The sequence below is a fragment of the Oratosquilla oratoria genome, chromosome 14 (assembly GCF_046742065.1).
Source record: "Oratosquilla oratoria isolate Oo_2021 chromosome 14, ASM4674206v1, whole genome shotgun sequence".
NCBI classification, from domain to species: Eukaryota; Metazoa; Arthropoda; class Malacostraca; order Stomatopoda; family Squillidae; genus Oratosquilla; species Oratosquilla oratoria.
In genome coordinates this window covers 68,744,013-68,761,512 of record NC_134790.1, presented here as the reverse complement: position 1 = coordinate 68,761,512, position 17,500 = coordinate 68,744,013, and the positions used below count along the sequence as shown (strand labels likewise).

At 41.8% G+C, this 17,500-nt stretch overlaps 1 protein-coding gene across 1 annotated transcript in view; it reads left to right on the top strand.

Annotated features, from left to right (window-relative positions):
* LOC143032913 (methyl farnesoate epoxidase-like) overlaps nt 1-17,500 on the top strand; it is a 108,964-nt gene that overhangs the window by 61,622 nt on the left and 29,842 nt on the right. The window contains exons 5-7 of the mRNA XM_076198174.1: nt 1-31; nt 2,301-2,404; nt 8,738-8,915. The exon at nt 1-31 is cut by the window's left edge and continues 94 nt beyond it. Coding sequence (XP_076054289.1) covers nt 1-31; nt 2,301-2,404; nt 8,738-8,915 — 313 coding nt within the window. The remainder of the gene's footprint in view (nt 32-2,300; nt 2,405-8,737; nt 8,916-17,500) is intronic.

The following is a 17,500-nucleotide window of genomic DNA, read 5'->3' as shown; positions in this document are numbered from 1 at the left end:
GCACGCTATCCACGGCCAAGCCAGTCTCTTGGTAAATAGAAACCAATGCTCTGTTTCAATCACTTATCCATCTCCCCAATAAGATACCTTTTCTTTTTGTTCTAGTTACCCCCAGGGCTATTTTAATCACCTCCGAGCTCGATCCTCAAAACAGAAGGTGCTGTATATCATAACGATTAAAGTCCTGTACATTATCTTTAGATATACTTATCTATATATAATTTTGTAATTCATTCACCAGCAGACCCAACACTTAGGCACTGCCGAAATATAATAGGTTCTCTCAAATCATAAGAAAGAAAGTTTCCTTGGAAGGCTTCTACTCATCTTTCATCTACCCCCAATTCGTTTATTTCCCCATTTCATTGTAACATTTCCTGTACTTATACGTTTATTACTTTTCCCATTTTGTCTTCTTTCGTCTTCTTCTCAATGTTCACAGAGGGAGAAATTGAAATGTTATATACCTATGCTCAGTATTGCTGCGCTGTAAGTCGTTACTCCAATTCTCGTGGGCGGGGAGTTGGGTGTGTGTGTGCCTGTAAGGTCACAGCATTATTTTTAGATCGGTCATATACGAGCTCTGAGCTCTTTTCCAGGAGGGAAATAGCTGTCGATCAAGAGTCCAACACGTGATCCAAGACCAAGGTGAATCACACACACACACACACACACACACACACACACACACACACACACACACACACACACACACACACACACACACACACACACACACACACACACACACACACACACACACACACACACACACACACACACACACACACACACACAGACATACACACACACATAATTTCCTACCCCCATCACTTCATATTCACGTACAAAACAGCAAGAATGGACTTACTTCATATTGGATACTCTCTAACTTTTAGTATTTGATGTACCCTCCCTTATTCTTCAAGTAAGACCTGAGGCGTCGGGGAACAGAGAGAGCGAGGTTCTGGAGGATGGATGTAGAAAAGTTTGCCCAAATGTTTTGAAGGGCGGCAAAAGTTTCGGCACACTAGATTTTCATCAAAACCCACCAATGTTTTATTGGAAAAAGTTCAGCACTGCTGCCTGGCCAATCCTTTATATATTCAATTCCACCAAAATCCAGCCTACCAGTTACCAATTTTGCTGTGTGAGCAGGTGCCCCGTCCTGCTGTTACATTTCAATTTGACAGATGTCGAAGCAGTCGTCAAGATGGTCTGCCAAGAGCTCCAGGTACCTTTCTTTGTTGACTGTAACGTTCCTTGGTAAAACCACTAGCTTTTCAACACCATGGTACCCAAAAGTACCCCTGACCATGACCAAGTCAGGGTGCTTGACAGTTCCCTTGGTGTACCTGAGAAAGGAGGGATCTTGACCCCTGTGTATCCATGTCTTCCCTCCTCGGTTGCTAGTGATAGTAAAGGTAGCCTCTCCAGCCCATAACACTTTCTTATACTTGTCCTAATCCCAGGCAAAATTAGATTCGATTTTTCTTTTGCGTGGCTGTAATAATCGGTTTTCTTCGAGGTGTGTAGAACTTATACCCAAGGTCGTTGTGAAGGTGACTTTGCACGGTCCTCAGAGACACAGTGGCCAGCAGTTGAGGGTTTTTGTGTTTTAATTCTTTATCAGAAATGCGAGGTTCCCTGTCAACTTGTCGCTCCAGGACCTTAAAGGTCTTATGTTTTCCTCCTGGTCTTTTTCTTGGGAGGTCTGGGTTGGCGCCGCCAGCGTTACGGCAACGCTTGCTCCATCTCTGCACAAAATGCAGTGGAGTGCCTATGAAGCTTGAAATTTCTTTGTTGAACTTTCCTCCTTTTTCCAGGGCAGCAATGCTTGCCAGTCAGTCCTTCTTCAAGTTCTTTCCCAAGCCCATTGCTTATTGATAAAAACAATTGTAAAAAGGGATAAGAGAGAGAGAAAAAAAAGTTATTCGCGGAGAAGAGCAAAGCACCTCCGTCCACCACAAAGGCCAGTGGTAACTGATTTCGTGACATCATCGGTCTCGCTAGCCTGTACTCGCCTCTGGTGCGCCAATTTTCCAGACGTATTTGAACTACAGTTTTATGGGGAGGTCTCTTACTCGCCATCAGAATTGGCGCGAGTCATGATGCGCTGATTTAGGTGGAGCTGACTGTATGCCTCTGACAGACGCATTGTTGTTATTCATTCCCCCTCTTTAAAATGAATAGGTTTGGGACGGAGAAATATGGATAGTGCCGCAACTGACAGGTTAACGCAATATATCTAATAAGTCGTTCTTGATGTTAGTTTTTCCTTCTTTCCTGCCTCCTTGCAGGTGGAGCAGCTGGCCAGCCAGAACGGGCGCAAGATCTCCCTCAAGAGCAACGTATTCGCACTTCATGTGCTCAACGTGGTGTGGGCTTTCCTCACCGGGAAAACGTGAGTTTTATGTAATTGGCAATAGCCGACAAGTCTACCAAAAGAAAAAACAAGTGTGGACGAAGCCTTTATTAGTACAACGTTTCGGTTGTTACATCTTTATCAAGAACAGAGTCGTGTATTCTCAGACATGTGCACCACTACTATGTTCTTGATAAAGCTGTAACAAATGAAAATTCGTAATAATAAAGGCTCCGTCCTCACTTGGCTTTTGAGAAAACGTGTGTCCTCTTTGTCCCTACTTAACCGTTGAACAACATCTTCAATCCGATGGCGAAGACGAAGAATCCGTTTTCACAAGATCCAAACAATTTCATTATCAGTGGGTATATATCCGCATTAAAGCGGCCAGTCAGAAACTCACTATAGTGCTTGTACTAAGTATAGTTTCATAACCTTGGGTAGCTATGATTAAATATTATTTGTCCCCAGGATCGAATTCTCAAACTACACTACGTGACCGAATTGCATTTTTTTTCATATGCTGAATAGCAGATATCAACATCCGTAATTTAGACAGAGTTGATATAGTGTCCAAAATAAACCGTTATTCACAAAAAAAAAAAAAAAAGTGTACATAGACAAGGCCAAGTTTTGGTTTCATCATGTGTAGGGTCAAAGACTACCAAATCTTTACACGTATGAGGGCGCGCGCACACACACACACACACACACACACACACACACACACACACACACACACACACACACACACACACACACACACACACACACACACACACACACACACACACACACTCACACACACACACACACGCACACACACACACACACACACACACACACACACACACACACACACACACACACACACACACACACAAACACACACACACACACACACACACACACACACACACACACACACACACACACACACACACACACACACACACACACACACACACACACACACACACACACACACACACACACACACACACACACACACACACACACACACACACACACACACACACACACACACACACACACACACACACACACACACACACACACACACACACACACACACAAGCGCGCGCGCACGCACACACACAAATTTCTGTGGTATAATGTTGATGAGGTAAATGTTAATTATCACATCACTGTTATTATATTGATGGTGCTACATAGATTAACATAGATACAAAGAGCAAATTGATAAGAGTAGTACTATGAAAATTAAGTAAGCAATAGGAGAAATCTAAAGTTGCTCTTGATTTTTACGAATTATAATTAATCATATTGAATGACAGTGCTACAAAGATTTACATAGCTACAGGGAATAAATTAAGAAGAGTAGTATTATGGAAGTTAAGTAAACAATATCAGAAATGTAAAATATATCTTAAGTTTTATGATGTATAATGAATCCACTTCTTATTTTTGGGGGGATTACTCTCCCCACAGTTTCATTGTGGGTCTTCCACGGTCAAAGAATGTTGTCACACAAAAACAGTTTCTAAGATCAAGCGTCTGTATAATGGTTTCTCACAAGAAACAACACTATCATCAACGTCATTCAACCACTTCATACACAACGTCATATCTCCTAAATTAGAACTCGATATACACAGATATTTAGTAACTGTAAACCGTAATTACAAAATAGCTTCTAAAACTAGACAATCGTACCTGAAAGAGCTGAAGAATTGGCTAAAAAAAAGGAAAAAGTTAGGATTCCTACAAAATCATCACTAACTGCTCATTTTTGAATACTGCTAATTCACAAAACACGCAACCATCTCAATGAACGGCCAACCCATTCACCTTTAAAAGACTACAATAATAAGTTTCAATTACATACATGGCCTTTATACCTCACACAAGAAACTTTGTGAAAGGCAGGTGAAAAAATGAATGTACTCAGGATTTAGCTAACGAGTAAAACATTCATTATAGTGTACATATACCTCATAAAAATACCCTAAATTATATGTTCATAACATGGTATCCTACGAGTATATTAAAGAAAAGAAAGAAAACATATATATTCGTACAACATGACTATCTGTTTATATACTAAGGGCTTTTTCCTCTTTATAAGGGAGATAGGTAAGTCAAAATGCAAGTACCCACTCCCACCCATGCGACTCTCATCCACCACCCTTTCCTCCCCCTCGTCTTAGCTCCTTATGGATGACGGATCATCTCTGTATCCTGGGTAAAAAGCAATGCAGCAAGACACAGCACATCCACAGTAAGGCCGCTTCATTTGATCGGGAAACCCCACTCTCCGTCTCCTCATGCGTGTCAAATTATCTTCCATACATAACCACTCCCTCCCCTTTAACACCTACCTTCCTTGCATTAGAGTATTATCTATACTCAGCCATTCTCAACTCAACCCTATCTCCTGCCTAATCCCTTCCTTCCTCAACAGACGTTCCTCTCTTGCTCATCACCCCTTTCACCCCATTCATTCATCTCATCCTCGGTCGTCCCCTCAAGTTCACTACATTTATCTCTGCTTTCTACACCTTTTTTACTAATCTTTCTTCGTTTATTCTTTCCATGTGTCAAAATCATCCCAATACTTTTTCATCAATCCTATCTGCCATCTCCTTTTCCACTCCAATTCTCTTTCTCACCTCCTCGTTTCTCACTATGTTCAATCTTGTAACTCCTACCATACTTCTCAGACATTTAATCTCAAACAGACTTAAATTTTTCTTCTGTGTTTCTCCTAAATTCCATGTTTCTGCCCAATACAGTGCCGCCGACACAATCAGCCATTCATATAGTCTCCTCTTCGCATCCATTGCCAGTTGCCTATTTCTCATAACACTTTTTAATATTCCAAGGCATTTACTTGTTACTCCCACCTTACAATCTACCTTCACCTCTACTCCTCCCTTTCCTGCCACATGTGACCCCAAATACCTAAAGGTTTCCACTTTCTCCAGCCTCTCTCCTTTAAGACTTACTTCCATCTCACTGCCATCCTCTCTCCTTGTACATCTCATCGCCTTACATTTCCCCATTCTACCTTCCACTTTCTCATATTGCATGCTCTTCTAAACTCCGTCAGTAACTCCCTTAATCATCCCTCTGACCCTGCCACGCGCGCAGTGTTGTCAGCAAACAACAACTGGCTCACCTCCAACTTTTTTCCATTTTCTTTAATCATCTCCAGTCACTTATCTATTACCCGTGTGTTTACCTCCCGCACCCCCATCCATGTATACATTGAAAAGTCATGGCGACATGACACATCCCTGGTGCAATACCACTTTCACTTTAAACAACTCGCTCTCTCCATTTTCAGTTCTAACGCAGGCTCTATTACTCTTGTAAAAATTCTTGTCGGCTCTTACAGCTTTCTCTGAATAAATCCCATTTATCTGCAACACTTCCTACAGTGTCTTTTTGTCTACCTTGTCATAAGCCTTTTCGAGTTCCATAAAGGCCCAAAAACCTTCCTTACTTTTTCCTAAAGCTCTTTCACATATTTGTCTTACCACAAAAATCTTATCCACGCAACCCCTACCTTTCCTAAATCCACACAGTTTCTCACCCATTACTTTCTCTGTTCCTCTCCAAATCCTCTCAATTAAAACCCTCCCATAAGCCTTCCTAACTATAGTCAACAAATTGATCTCTCTGAAACTATATTACTCACATTTACCCCCCTTGGCCTTGTAAAGCGGAACCATACATGCACTATTTAGTCCTCCGGCTCTCTACTCTCCCTTAGACACACATTAAACAACCGCCAGTCCACTATTACTGTACCTCTCTTTTTTAGCTGTTCCATGTGACACCCATCCAACCCAGGAGCCTTACATGCTCTCATCATTTTCAGATAAAGAGACTTGTACCTCATTTTTCTTATTTCTCCTCCATTTTCCTCTCCCACCACCGTTATATTCCTAGTACCTCCCACTGCTACAACCACTCCCTCCCTATCCTCCTCCACCTTCAACAGCTCTTTAAAATACTCCGCCCACCTTCCCCTTACTGTCTCCTCTTCTGTTAACACCTGTCCATCTGCGCCTTTTATCTTTCCTTTTCTACTTGACTCACCTCCCTTTCCTCTTTTAACTTCCTTCCAAACTATCTTTTTATTACTTAAAAAATAATCTGCCATACTCTTCCCCGATTTAACATCTGCTTTTCTTTTTACTTCCTTTATCTTTTGTTTTGCTACTCTTTTTTTTTCTTTGTACCTCTCATATCTTTACCTCTTGCCCTACATTGTAACCATTTCCTGAATGCTCGCTTCTTCTCTTCTACTGCCTTTTTCACTCATCATCCCACCACTCACTACCCTTCCTTCTATTTGCTCCTATCCTCTTTGTTTCACATACCATCTTTGCATATCTTGACACCTCCTCCTTGAAACACCCCCATTCCTCCACCACTCACTACCCTTCCTTCTATTTGCTCCTATCCTCTTTCTTTCACATACCATCTTTGCATACCTTGACACCTCCTCCTTGAAACACCCCCATTCTTCCTCCACTCCTACTCTATCCTTCACCACTTTCTACACTTCTCTCAGCTTCCCCTGGTACTACTGCTCTTTTTTCATCTCATTTAAATAGTCTACTCTAAGTATCTCTCTATCTTCTGCCTTTTTCCTCCTTCTCCACCTACCCTCTACTCTAAACTTACCTTCCACCAAAAATTACCTGATATTCCCCCATTCTCACATTTGAGAACATGGACATACAGAACTCTTTATACACTTTTTATACCACTATATAGTCCATTAATACCTTATCAACTACCCTCTCATCCACCACCCTCTCCCATATGTACAGCAGCTTGACTTTTTTCCTAAGCAACGTAGGCTATCATCATCTCTTTTTCTAAACACATCTCCACCATTAACTCTGCACTATCATTTTACTTGGCATTCCGCACTTCCCAATCACTCCGTCTAATGGTTCATCCCCTACTCTAGCATTGAGATTTCCCAAATCACTATAATGACATTGCTCCCAAAACCCTCTGTGTAGTCATTTAGATATATTCAAAAAGCCTTCATTTCATCTATATTCTTCTCACTACCATGTCCATATGCACTTAAAAAAAAAAAGAAAAACACATCTTCCTTCCCGGTTCCAACTTTATCCACATTAACCTTGAAGAAACCTCTTTCCTCTCCACCACATGCTTACCTTCCTCCTTACTTACAAGTAGAGCGCCTCCCTTCCCCCCTTCCTTCCCACAAACACAGTGCCTACCTTTTCCCTTTTGCTCTCATCTTTACTACACCCACGCACATTAAAAGACTTAAACATTAGGGTTCTGTTTGGAAAACACCTCTCAGTCCCTTGACTTCTAATAGGAATGTACCCCTTAGGGTTACAGAGAGCAGGATGGCTAGTCCCACACTCCGTCCCGCTTTAGCAGCCTTTACGACTCGAGTGGGAAGACTCGGTGACAGTATTCTTTTTCTCTATACCACAGGGGACAGGCGAAAATGGAAATATATACTCAAACAAGTGGTACAGGACAGTATTAAGACGACGGGGGAAGAACAACGGAGGGACAGTTGTAGTGCAAAAAAGTAGTATAATTTCTCTATGAGTAGAGATTTCCTCTAACATAGACAAACTTATGTGTGTCTCTAGTCCATAGGGGAGACCGACATACACATTAAAGTATCGGCTGCATACTACTAGGCAAGTTATACCCCACAATAACAGGCAGCCAATACCCTAGGTGTGGTGTACCATAAAACCTAAAATTATGATAACAGGTAAAAAAAAAAAAAAAAAAAAAAAATATCGCTAGAAGAATACATTAATATGAATGTTCCATGCTAGGGTCGTCACACCCGTCACATGGCATCACACAGTAACTCATAGGAAATAGGACGAAATAGCAGCGTATTATTCCCCACGTACCCCACAACACTTATTTACAGAAATGCAGGTCACAAAGAAAACAAATATCACCACCGTAGAAGCCTGGCAACAGACTTTCTATATCACCACACAGAAGAAAGTGAACGCATTATCTTGTACTGTGTAACATCTGCCCAATTTAAAATAACCGATAAAATTTCTTCCCTATTTGAAGTATGGATATATTTGATAACCGTGGCCAAATTTTTGGGGGCCTTGGGTCTCCTGCGAGACACCAGAGGCAACGGCTTGATTGATTTAAAAAAAATCAGGTAATATATGAAAGTATAAGTAAATAAATACATTTCATCTGTAGGTAAACAAGCCCGGTAATTTGTTGACTTTGATTAGTAGTGCGTTCAAAGATAAGCAAAACGCATCATCAATAGTCAACTGCTTGAAGTTACAGGAGAACCTCTTACTAATAGTGGCATTTATTCCTTTGATGCAGGTTCAACCATGACGACCCAGATTTGCACAAGATCGCTACAATGGTTCGCCAAGTTATACATACCAACTTGGGCCAGAGTTTGCTGAGCTACTTACCATTCATGATTCGCTTGTTCCCTGAGTGGACTGGATACAACACAGCCATTCACCTTTACGATACCATCCGTGAAGTTATAATGGTTAGTGAGGCGTAACAAAGTCAAATAACCTTTACAGCCTTTTATCCAGATTGAGTGTGCAATATATTGCCTACAAATAAGTATCATTAATAAGAGCGGTCTACTGTCGTCCTTTCAATGCACTTAATAGAGGGGTAAAGAGAACATTGTACAGGATCTAAGCCATCCCCGGTCAATTTAATTTATGGGATAGAGAACATAGGGTTTACTCATCAGAATGAAAAAAAAAGTAAAATAAAATAAGAATAGAATGAACTTTCAAATTTTAATCAATATCTTTTTGATTCTTATTTTCCTCTGACCAATGTTATGTATACATATATATATAATATATATACATATATATATATATAAATATATATACATATATATATACACACATATATATATATATATACATATATATCTAAGTTATTAAAAAAATTATGGTGCCCCTAACTCGGACCATGGCAAAAAACGGACACCCCCGGGCCGGCCCGGTGTAAGGGTTTATCAGCGTTTCTCGGGTGTAAAGATTGACCCCCTCTACTACGTGGGGTCATATTACATTGCAATATGGGTGAAGATTCAAAGACAATGAAGAGACGAAATCGACACTTCTGGGGGTGGGTTACTCGAGAAAAAAAGTTAACTAAAGGGGAGTTAAATGCCAACAAAAAACTAACACAGCAGATGAAAAGTGAACATATGTCTACTTTCCCAGACCTGTACCAACAAACTAAAGTCTCAAATGTAAAGGAGTCGATAAAAGTGTTTCAGCGAAAGCTATTGACGTTTAATAAGAAGTTAAACGAGGACAAAAACTACAACTACAGTGATGATGTTTTAGATTCCCTGGAGGTTTACGTTGGTGAAATACCAAAAGAGAGAACAGAGGGTTTTGAAAAGCATTATTTTGCCGGTTACAAAAGTTTCACTAAGAATGGGGGCAAATCTGACCATACAGAGTACCAGAAGCATTATTTGCAGAGGACTTTTCAGTCTCAAAGGAGGTTAGACAAAGCTAAAAAGTACGCCATAAAAAGAGCGTGCAAAGAAATGCCAAAATCTGTAACTGAAGTTGAGAAAAAAGACGATGTCTCTTCTACAGATACAGTAGTTGCCACAGTTGACACAGTGACTTCAAGTGTAAGCGATATCACAGCAACAGAGCCACTTCCGTTAGACCCTGATAGCACATTGGTGGAGATAAAGACAACCCTGAGGGAAACTAAACGAGAGATAGAAGCAACGGCAAAAAGTAATCCTTTGAGACGTAAAAGACGAACAAAAGCGGAGATCGCAGCAGACAAAGTTAAGAGAGAAGAAGATAAAAAGCGTAAGAAAGCTATAAAGCAACAGATAAAGTTCATGAAGAGGGATAACTTTTTAGCCTCTGACGCAGATGTTTCAACTGAAGCATTTGAAAGGATAAACAAAATGCAGGTCGAACGTAAAGACCTTGGTAAAAAGCCTGAGTTTTTAGAAATGAAAGAGCGTTTAGCGCTATCATATCGCGGCCATATTACGGAGACTTCTGAGGCGAAAGTTACACCTCACTCGGTCGGGGAGTTAGGTGCGTTCAGGTGAAAGATGTGTCAAGCACTACTGTTCAAGCGAGAACGCAAGACCATATGCTGCAATGGAGGAAAAACTCCCATAAATACACTGGCATTGACAAAATTGGGTGACAATATTAAGGGGCTTTACGATGGTAGTTCTCCGCTCTCAAATTAATTCCTCAAAAACATTGTAGCGTTTAACAACGTCTTCTGTTTTACTTCGTTTGCAACTTCGGGAGCGTTAAATGATAAACGAGAATCGGCACTGTGTTACAAAATTCAAGGTAAAGTTTACCATAGGTTAGGCCTGATAAAGCCAGGTTTGTTAACAGGACAACAAAATGATGCAGGCGTTGTCAATAAACCATTTTGGAAGTCTGCGGAAAATTTCTTGGATTTGTACTTTTACCATGACAAAGAACAGCAGATAAAGTTACGTTGTGATAGGTTTGAACGTTATACCGGCAAGACAGATAATGAGAAAGAGGCATGTAACGAAACTGTTAAAAGAAGAAGGCGGGAAAACGCTGAGTGCCTTAGGAATGAAAACATTATCGAGCAATTCTATGATTATTTGACAAATAACAATGTTTCCCTCAAGGGTATGTTACATACATACATACATATACCAAGGCTTTTTCCCCCTTCCAAGGGAGGTAGCCAAAAAGGGAAAGGCACAAAAACACTCCCACCCATTACATCCCCAAATACACTCCACATCCCTCCTACCCTTCCTCTCATCTGAGCACCTCCTGGATGACGGGTCATCCCTGCACCCTGCCCACCGCCCTGGGTCAGAAGCAGTGTCGCAAGACACAGCACATCCACAGCAAGGCCGCTTCATTTAATCGGCGACCCCCCCTCTCCGTCCCCCTTTGCATATAAGGCGAGGACGGGGAGAAATCCCTTTGGGCTGCGTCAAAATTTACTCACACATACTACCCCCCCCACCCCCGCCCAGTTCTCCTCATGCAATCACAACATCATCCATATACAACCATTCTCCACTCACCTCTGTCTTCCGTCCTCTCCCTTCCTTCCTCAACAGACATTCCCCTCTTCCCCAAAGCCCCCTTCACCCCATCCATCCACCTCATCCTAGGACGTCCCCTCATGTTCACTCCCTCCACATCTGCCTTCCAGACCTCTTTTACTAGTCTTTCTTCACTCATTCTTTCCATGTGTCCAAACCATCCCAATATTCTTTCATCAACCCTATCTCCCAACTCCTTTTCCACCCCTGTTCTCCTCCTCACCTCCTCATTTCTCACTCTATCCAGCCTAGTAACCCCCACCATACTTCTCAGACACCTCACCTCAAACACATTCAAACTCCTTCTCTCTTCTTCTCTTATGTTCCACGTTTCTGCCCCATACAGTGCTGTTGGCACAATCACTCCTTCATACAGTCTCCTCTTCGCATCCATTCCCAAATGTCTATTCCTCATTACACTCTTTAAACCACCAAGGCATTTACTCGCTTCTCTCAATCTACATTCTACCTCCACCTTCAATCCACCTTTTCCTGCTACACTTGCACCCAAGTATCTAAAACTATCCACTTCCTCCAGTCGCTCTCCCTTAATGTTCACTTCCAGTCTACTGCCACTTTCACCCCTTGTACATCTCATCACCTTACTTTTACCCACATTTATCTTTAGCTTTCTTCTATCACATACTCTCCCAAACTCTGCCACCAGCTTCCTCAATCCCTCCTCTGACCCTGCCACAAGCGCAGTGTCGTCCGCAAACAACAGCTGGCTCACCTCCCACCTTTCTCCATTTTCTTTAACCATCTTCAATCCCTGACTCACTACCCTAGCATTCACCTCTCGTACCACCCCATCCATGTATAAGTTGAACAGCCAGGGCGACATAACGCATCCTTGACGAAGTCCCACCTTTACTTCAAACCACTCACTCTCTCCATTTCTAATCCTAACACATGCTCTACTACTCTCATAAAAACTCTTGACAGCTCCCAAAAGCTTTCCTCCTATCCCATAAATCTGCATAACCTCCCACAGTGCCTTCCTGTCTACCCTATCATAAGCCTTTTCCAGATCCATAAAAGCCCAAAAAACATCCTTCCCCTTTCCTATAGCTTTCTCACATATCTGTCTTACCACAAAGATCTGATCTACACAACCTCTACCCGTCCTAAATCCACACTGTTCCTCACCAATTACTCCTTCTGTTCCTCTCCTAATCCTCTCAATTAAGATCCTCCCATAAGCCTTCCCTACTACACTCAACAGGCTAATCCCTCTGAAATTACTACATTCACACTTGTCCCCTTTTCCCTTGTAAAGAGGAACTATACAGGCACTACTCCAGTCCTCCGGTACTCTACCCTCTCTCCAACAAACATTAAATAACCTCACCAACCAGTCCACCATCACTGAACCTCCCTTTTTCAGACATTCTGCATGACATCCATCCAGACCAGGTGCCTTACCTGCTTTCATCATCTTTACAACTGCCTTCACCTCATCCTTCCTCATTTCTCCTCCATTCTCCTCACTCATCACTCTCATTTTCTTCGCATTTCCCACTGCAGCTATCTTTCCTTCCCTATCCTCCTTCACATTCAGCAACTCCCTAAAATATTCTGCCCATCTTCTCCTCACTGCCATCTCTTCCATTATCATCTCTCCATCTGTACCTTTTACCTTTTCTTCCCTACTTGATTCGCCTCCTCTTCCTCTCTTAATTTCTTTCCAAAACATCTTTTTATTACTTTCAAAATTTTCTGTCATACTCCTACCCCATTTCACATCTGCTCTCCTCTTTGCCACCTTTACCTTTTGCTTTACTTCTCTTTTCTTTTCTTTGTACGTCTCATATGACTCCCCTGTCCTCTTTTGTAACCAATCTGTGAATGCTCGCTTCTTCTCTTCTACAACCTTCTTTGTTTCCTCATCCCACCATTCACTACCCTTTCTTCTATTTCCCCCTGTCCTTCTTGTTCCACACACCATCCTTGCACACTTTAAGACTCCCTCCTTGAACCATCCCCATTCCTCCTCCACACCCATCTCTGTTCTATCCTTTACTCCCTCCCACTCCTCCTTCAGCTTCTTTTCGTACTCCTTCTCCTTTTCCTTTTCATTCAAGGAGTTCACTCTAAGAACCTCCCTACTTTTTGTCCCTTTCCTCCTTCTCCATCTATCCTCCACTCTCAGCTTACCTTCCACCAAAAAATGATCTGATATTCCCCCACCCTCTCCCCTTAGCACATGTACATCCTTAACTCTTCCTATCATAATCTTATTTACCACTACATAATCCATTAGCGCTCTATCTACCACCCTTCCCTCCACCACCCTCTCCCATGTGTACTTATGCTTGACTTTCTTCCGAAACACTGTATTTGCTATCATCAACTCTCTTTCTAGACACATTTCCACCATCAACTCTCCACTACGATTCTTTCCTGGAACTCCACACTTCCCAACCACTCCATCGATTGGACCATTTCCCACCCTAGCATTAAGGTCTCCCAGTACTATTACATTGACATTTCTTCCTAAACCCTCTATGCACTCATTTAAATCTATCCAAAAGGCCTCCCTTTCTTCCATGCTCTTCTCACTGCCCGGCCCATATGCACTTACAAAGACCCACATCTCCTTTCCCAGTTTCACCTTCATCCACATTATCCTTGAGGAAACCTCCTTCCACTCCACTACACGTTTACCTATCTCCTCACTTACTAGAATAGGCACCCCTTCCCTCCCTCGCACTCTCTTCATTCCTGATAACCTCCCACTTACACTCCCAAACTTACACTCACCCTTCCCTTTCAACTTAGTTTCACTCAAAGCCAACACATCCAACTTTCTTCTCACAAACATACTACCTATCTCTTCCCTTTTACTCTCATCTGTACCACATCCACGCACATTAAAAGACCCAAACCTTAGGGTGCTGGCCCGAGGCCCTCCTGCACCCCTTATGCCTTTCCTTTTATTTTTAGGAATCTGCCCCTTGGGGCTACAGGGAGAAGGATGCCTAGTCCCTCTCCCCGTCCCTTTCTTCTCGCCTCTTACGATCCAAGTGGGAAACTTGGTGGCAGTATTCTTTTCCCCCACCACAGGGAATTCCCCCATCACAGAAAGAGAATACTCAGAGAAATGGTACAGGACAGCAACAAGGGGTTGGGGGACAGCATAACGGAGGGACAGTCGTAGTATAAAAGTGTCATCATTTCTCTATGAACAGAATTTCTTCTATCATAGACAAAATGATGTGTGGCTCTGGTCCGTAGGGGCGCCCCATATAGACCCTAAAGTATCGACTGCATGCTACTTTGCCACAATAACAAGCAGGGTATGTTAGAAGAGATAAAAACAGCAAAGAAGTTGATTGAGACGTATGTTGAAAACAGGAAGAAAATACCAGACGTGACAATAAGTTTGGAGACAGCTGAAAAGGTTAGAACAAAGGAACACAAAGGTGTCTATAGTTTACCAACAGCCTCCTGTCAGGTTGGGGCTATAGTTAATTTTGGGCCAGATAAAGACACTCTAAAAGTTACAATCGCGTCTCCTCTCCCAGATTCAAAGTTTGCTCTTAGAATGTTGAGCTCGACAAACTTCTTTTACGATATCTTCCAGTATCCTTTATTGTTGCCTAATGGAGACAGAGGTTACAGTTTTAAAATGGAAAAGAAGGGAAGCAGTAAATGTCTTTCGGCGTTGATGTACTATTCGGCACTTTACATGGAAAGAGAAGGAATTTTCAACTACATCTTAAGAGGGCGACGTCTCTTTCAACAATTTGTCGTCGATAATTATGTGAAAATTGAGACAAGCAGGTTGAGGTTTTTGGAATACAACCATAGTAACATATGTGTCTTCTTATGGTTCACCTGATTACTTCATTACCTTTACGATGAACCCTAAATGGTCGGATCTTACTGAAGCGTTAGAAAAATTTAGCGGGCCAGGAACACAGCCGTGCGATCGCCCAGATATCGTAAGTCGGGTTTTCAAGTTGAGATTAGACAGTTTAATAGATGATTTGACACAGAAAAATGCTTTTGGCCCTGTTAAGGCGCACCTTTATAGTGTTGAATGGCAAAAACGTGGTTTACCTCATGCCCATATATTACTTTGGATGTCAATTCGAGTAACGGCAGACATAATATCACAGATAATAAGAGCAGAGATACCGGATAAAGAACAGGAACCCAGGTTATACGAGACAGTAACACGTTGTATGATACATGGTCCTTGCAAGGGCTACGACGAGTCACAGGTGTGTTGTCTAGGAAAAAGTTCTAAACCTGATAAGTGTGCTAAAGGATATTCTAAAACTTGCAGGAACGACTTATTGTTTGGCAACAACGGTTACCCGGAGTACGTTAGGCGTTCGATTGGTGAAGGTGGTAACTCTTTTCAGTTGAAATTGAAAGACGGGCAAAAAACTATTGATAATTCGTGGGTTGTTCCTTATAACCCCTTTCTTTGCTTAAAGTATGATGCGCACATCAATGTTGAATGCTCCAATTCAATTAAAGCTATTGCTTACGTGACTAAATACGTAAACAAAGGTTCTGATCGGATACTATTTACAAAAACTTCAGGCGAAGATGAGGTGGTGAACGAAGTTAAGAACTTCCAAGAAGCACGTTACATCAACGCTAATGAAGCGACGTGGAAGATATTCAAATTTGAAATCCATAGGTCTTCTCCCCCCGTGTTTGCATTGGATATACATTTAGAGGGTGAAAACTCAGTGTTTTATAGTGAAGGAGCGTCAGAGCAGGAAATTACTTCTAAGATACAAAAAGATACGCAGTTAACTGTCTTTTTCAAATTATGCAACACAGACGAGTTTGCAGCGACATTGTATTACAACCAGTTGCCCTTCCATTACGTTTATGACGCACAGAAGGCTATTTGGGAGGAACGCTTAGGGCGTACGTATAGTTTAGGACGCATTCGTGCTGTAACCACCAAGACGGTAGAACTGTTTTATTGAGGCTCTTGCTTACTCATAAGAAGGGCCCAAAATCATTCGAAGACCTTCGCACTATTGACGGAGTCATGTATGAGACAAACAGAGAAGCCGTTAAAGCGTTAGGGTTGCTGAGTGATGAAGAAACTTGGAAAGAGACGATTTTTGACATCATTAATCATACCAATGATAGAAATCAACTACGAGAGACCTACGCAAGCATGTTAGTCTTTTCAGATCTCGAAGACCAGTCGGGTATATGGGAAGAAGTCAAAGATTACTTTTCCAGCGATTACTTACACAAGGCTAAGTTAACAGAGTACAATGATGAAATCTACTTGGACGCTTTAGATAACATTCAACAACATGTGTGGAATTGCGGTGGAGGGTCGATTACCGAATATGGATTACCATCTTCTAGAGGAGGCAAAAGGTCATCTAATGTTATCAGAAGGGAAAAAGCTTACAACAAGCAACAGCTTAAGGAGAACGTCGACGAAAAGATAAAGCTTCTAAACGACAAGCAACGGAATGTCTATGAAACTGTGATGAAACGAGTGAAAAAAAGGATACGAGTATAGCAACAATAGCATATTCGTTAAAGCTGCTGGAGGCACTGGGAAATCTTTTGTCTTGAATCTGTTGCTAGACACTGTTCGTTCTCAAGGAAAGATCGCTTTGGCTGTTGCTTCCTCTGGAATTGCAGCCACGGTTCTTTCAGGAGGAAGAACGGCTCATAACATGTTCAAGATTCCGTTAATGGAACACGATGAAGTTAGAGCGTGTAGTGTTAAGAAAAACACAGAAATGGCAAGATTATTAGAAGAAACTTGCCTGATAGTCTGGGACGAAGTTGTAATGGCCAATATAAACATGTTGACGTCACTTGATATTACCTTGCGAGACATTATGGAGAACGATAAGTTTATGGGAGGAAAAGTGTTTGTCTGTGCTGGCGATTTTCGACAAATTCTACCAGTTATAAGAGGCGGAGGAAAAGCGGAGGAACTCGCATATTGCATAAAGTCCAGTTACATGTGGGATGGCCTAACAAAGCTTGAACTGACAGAAAATGTGCGT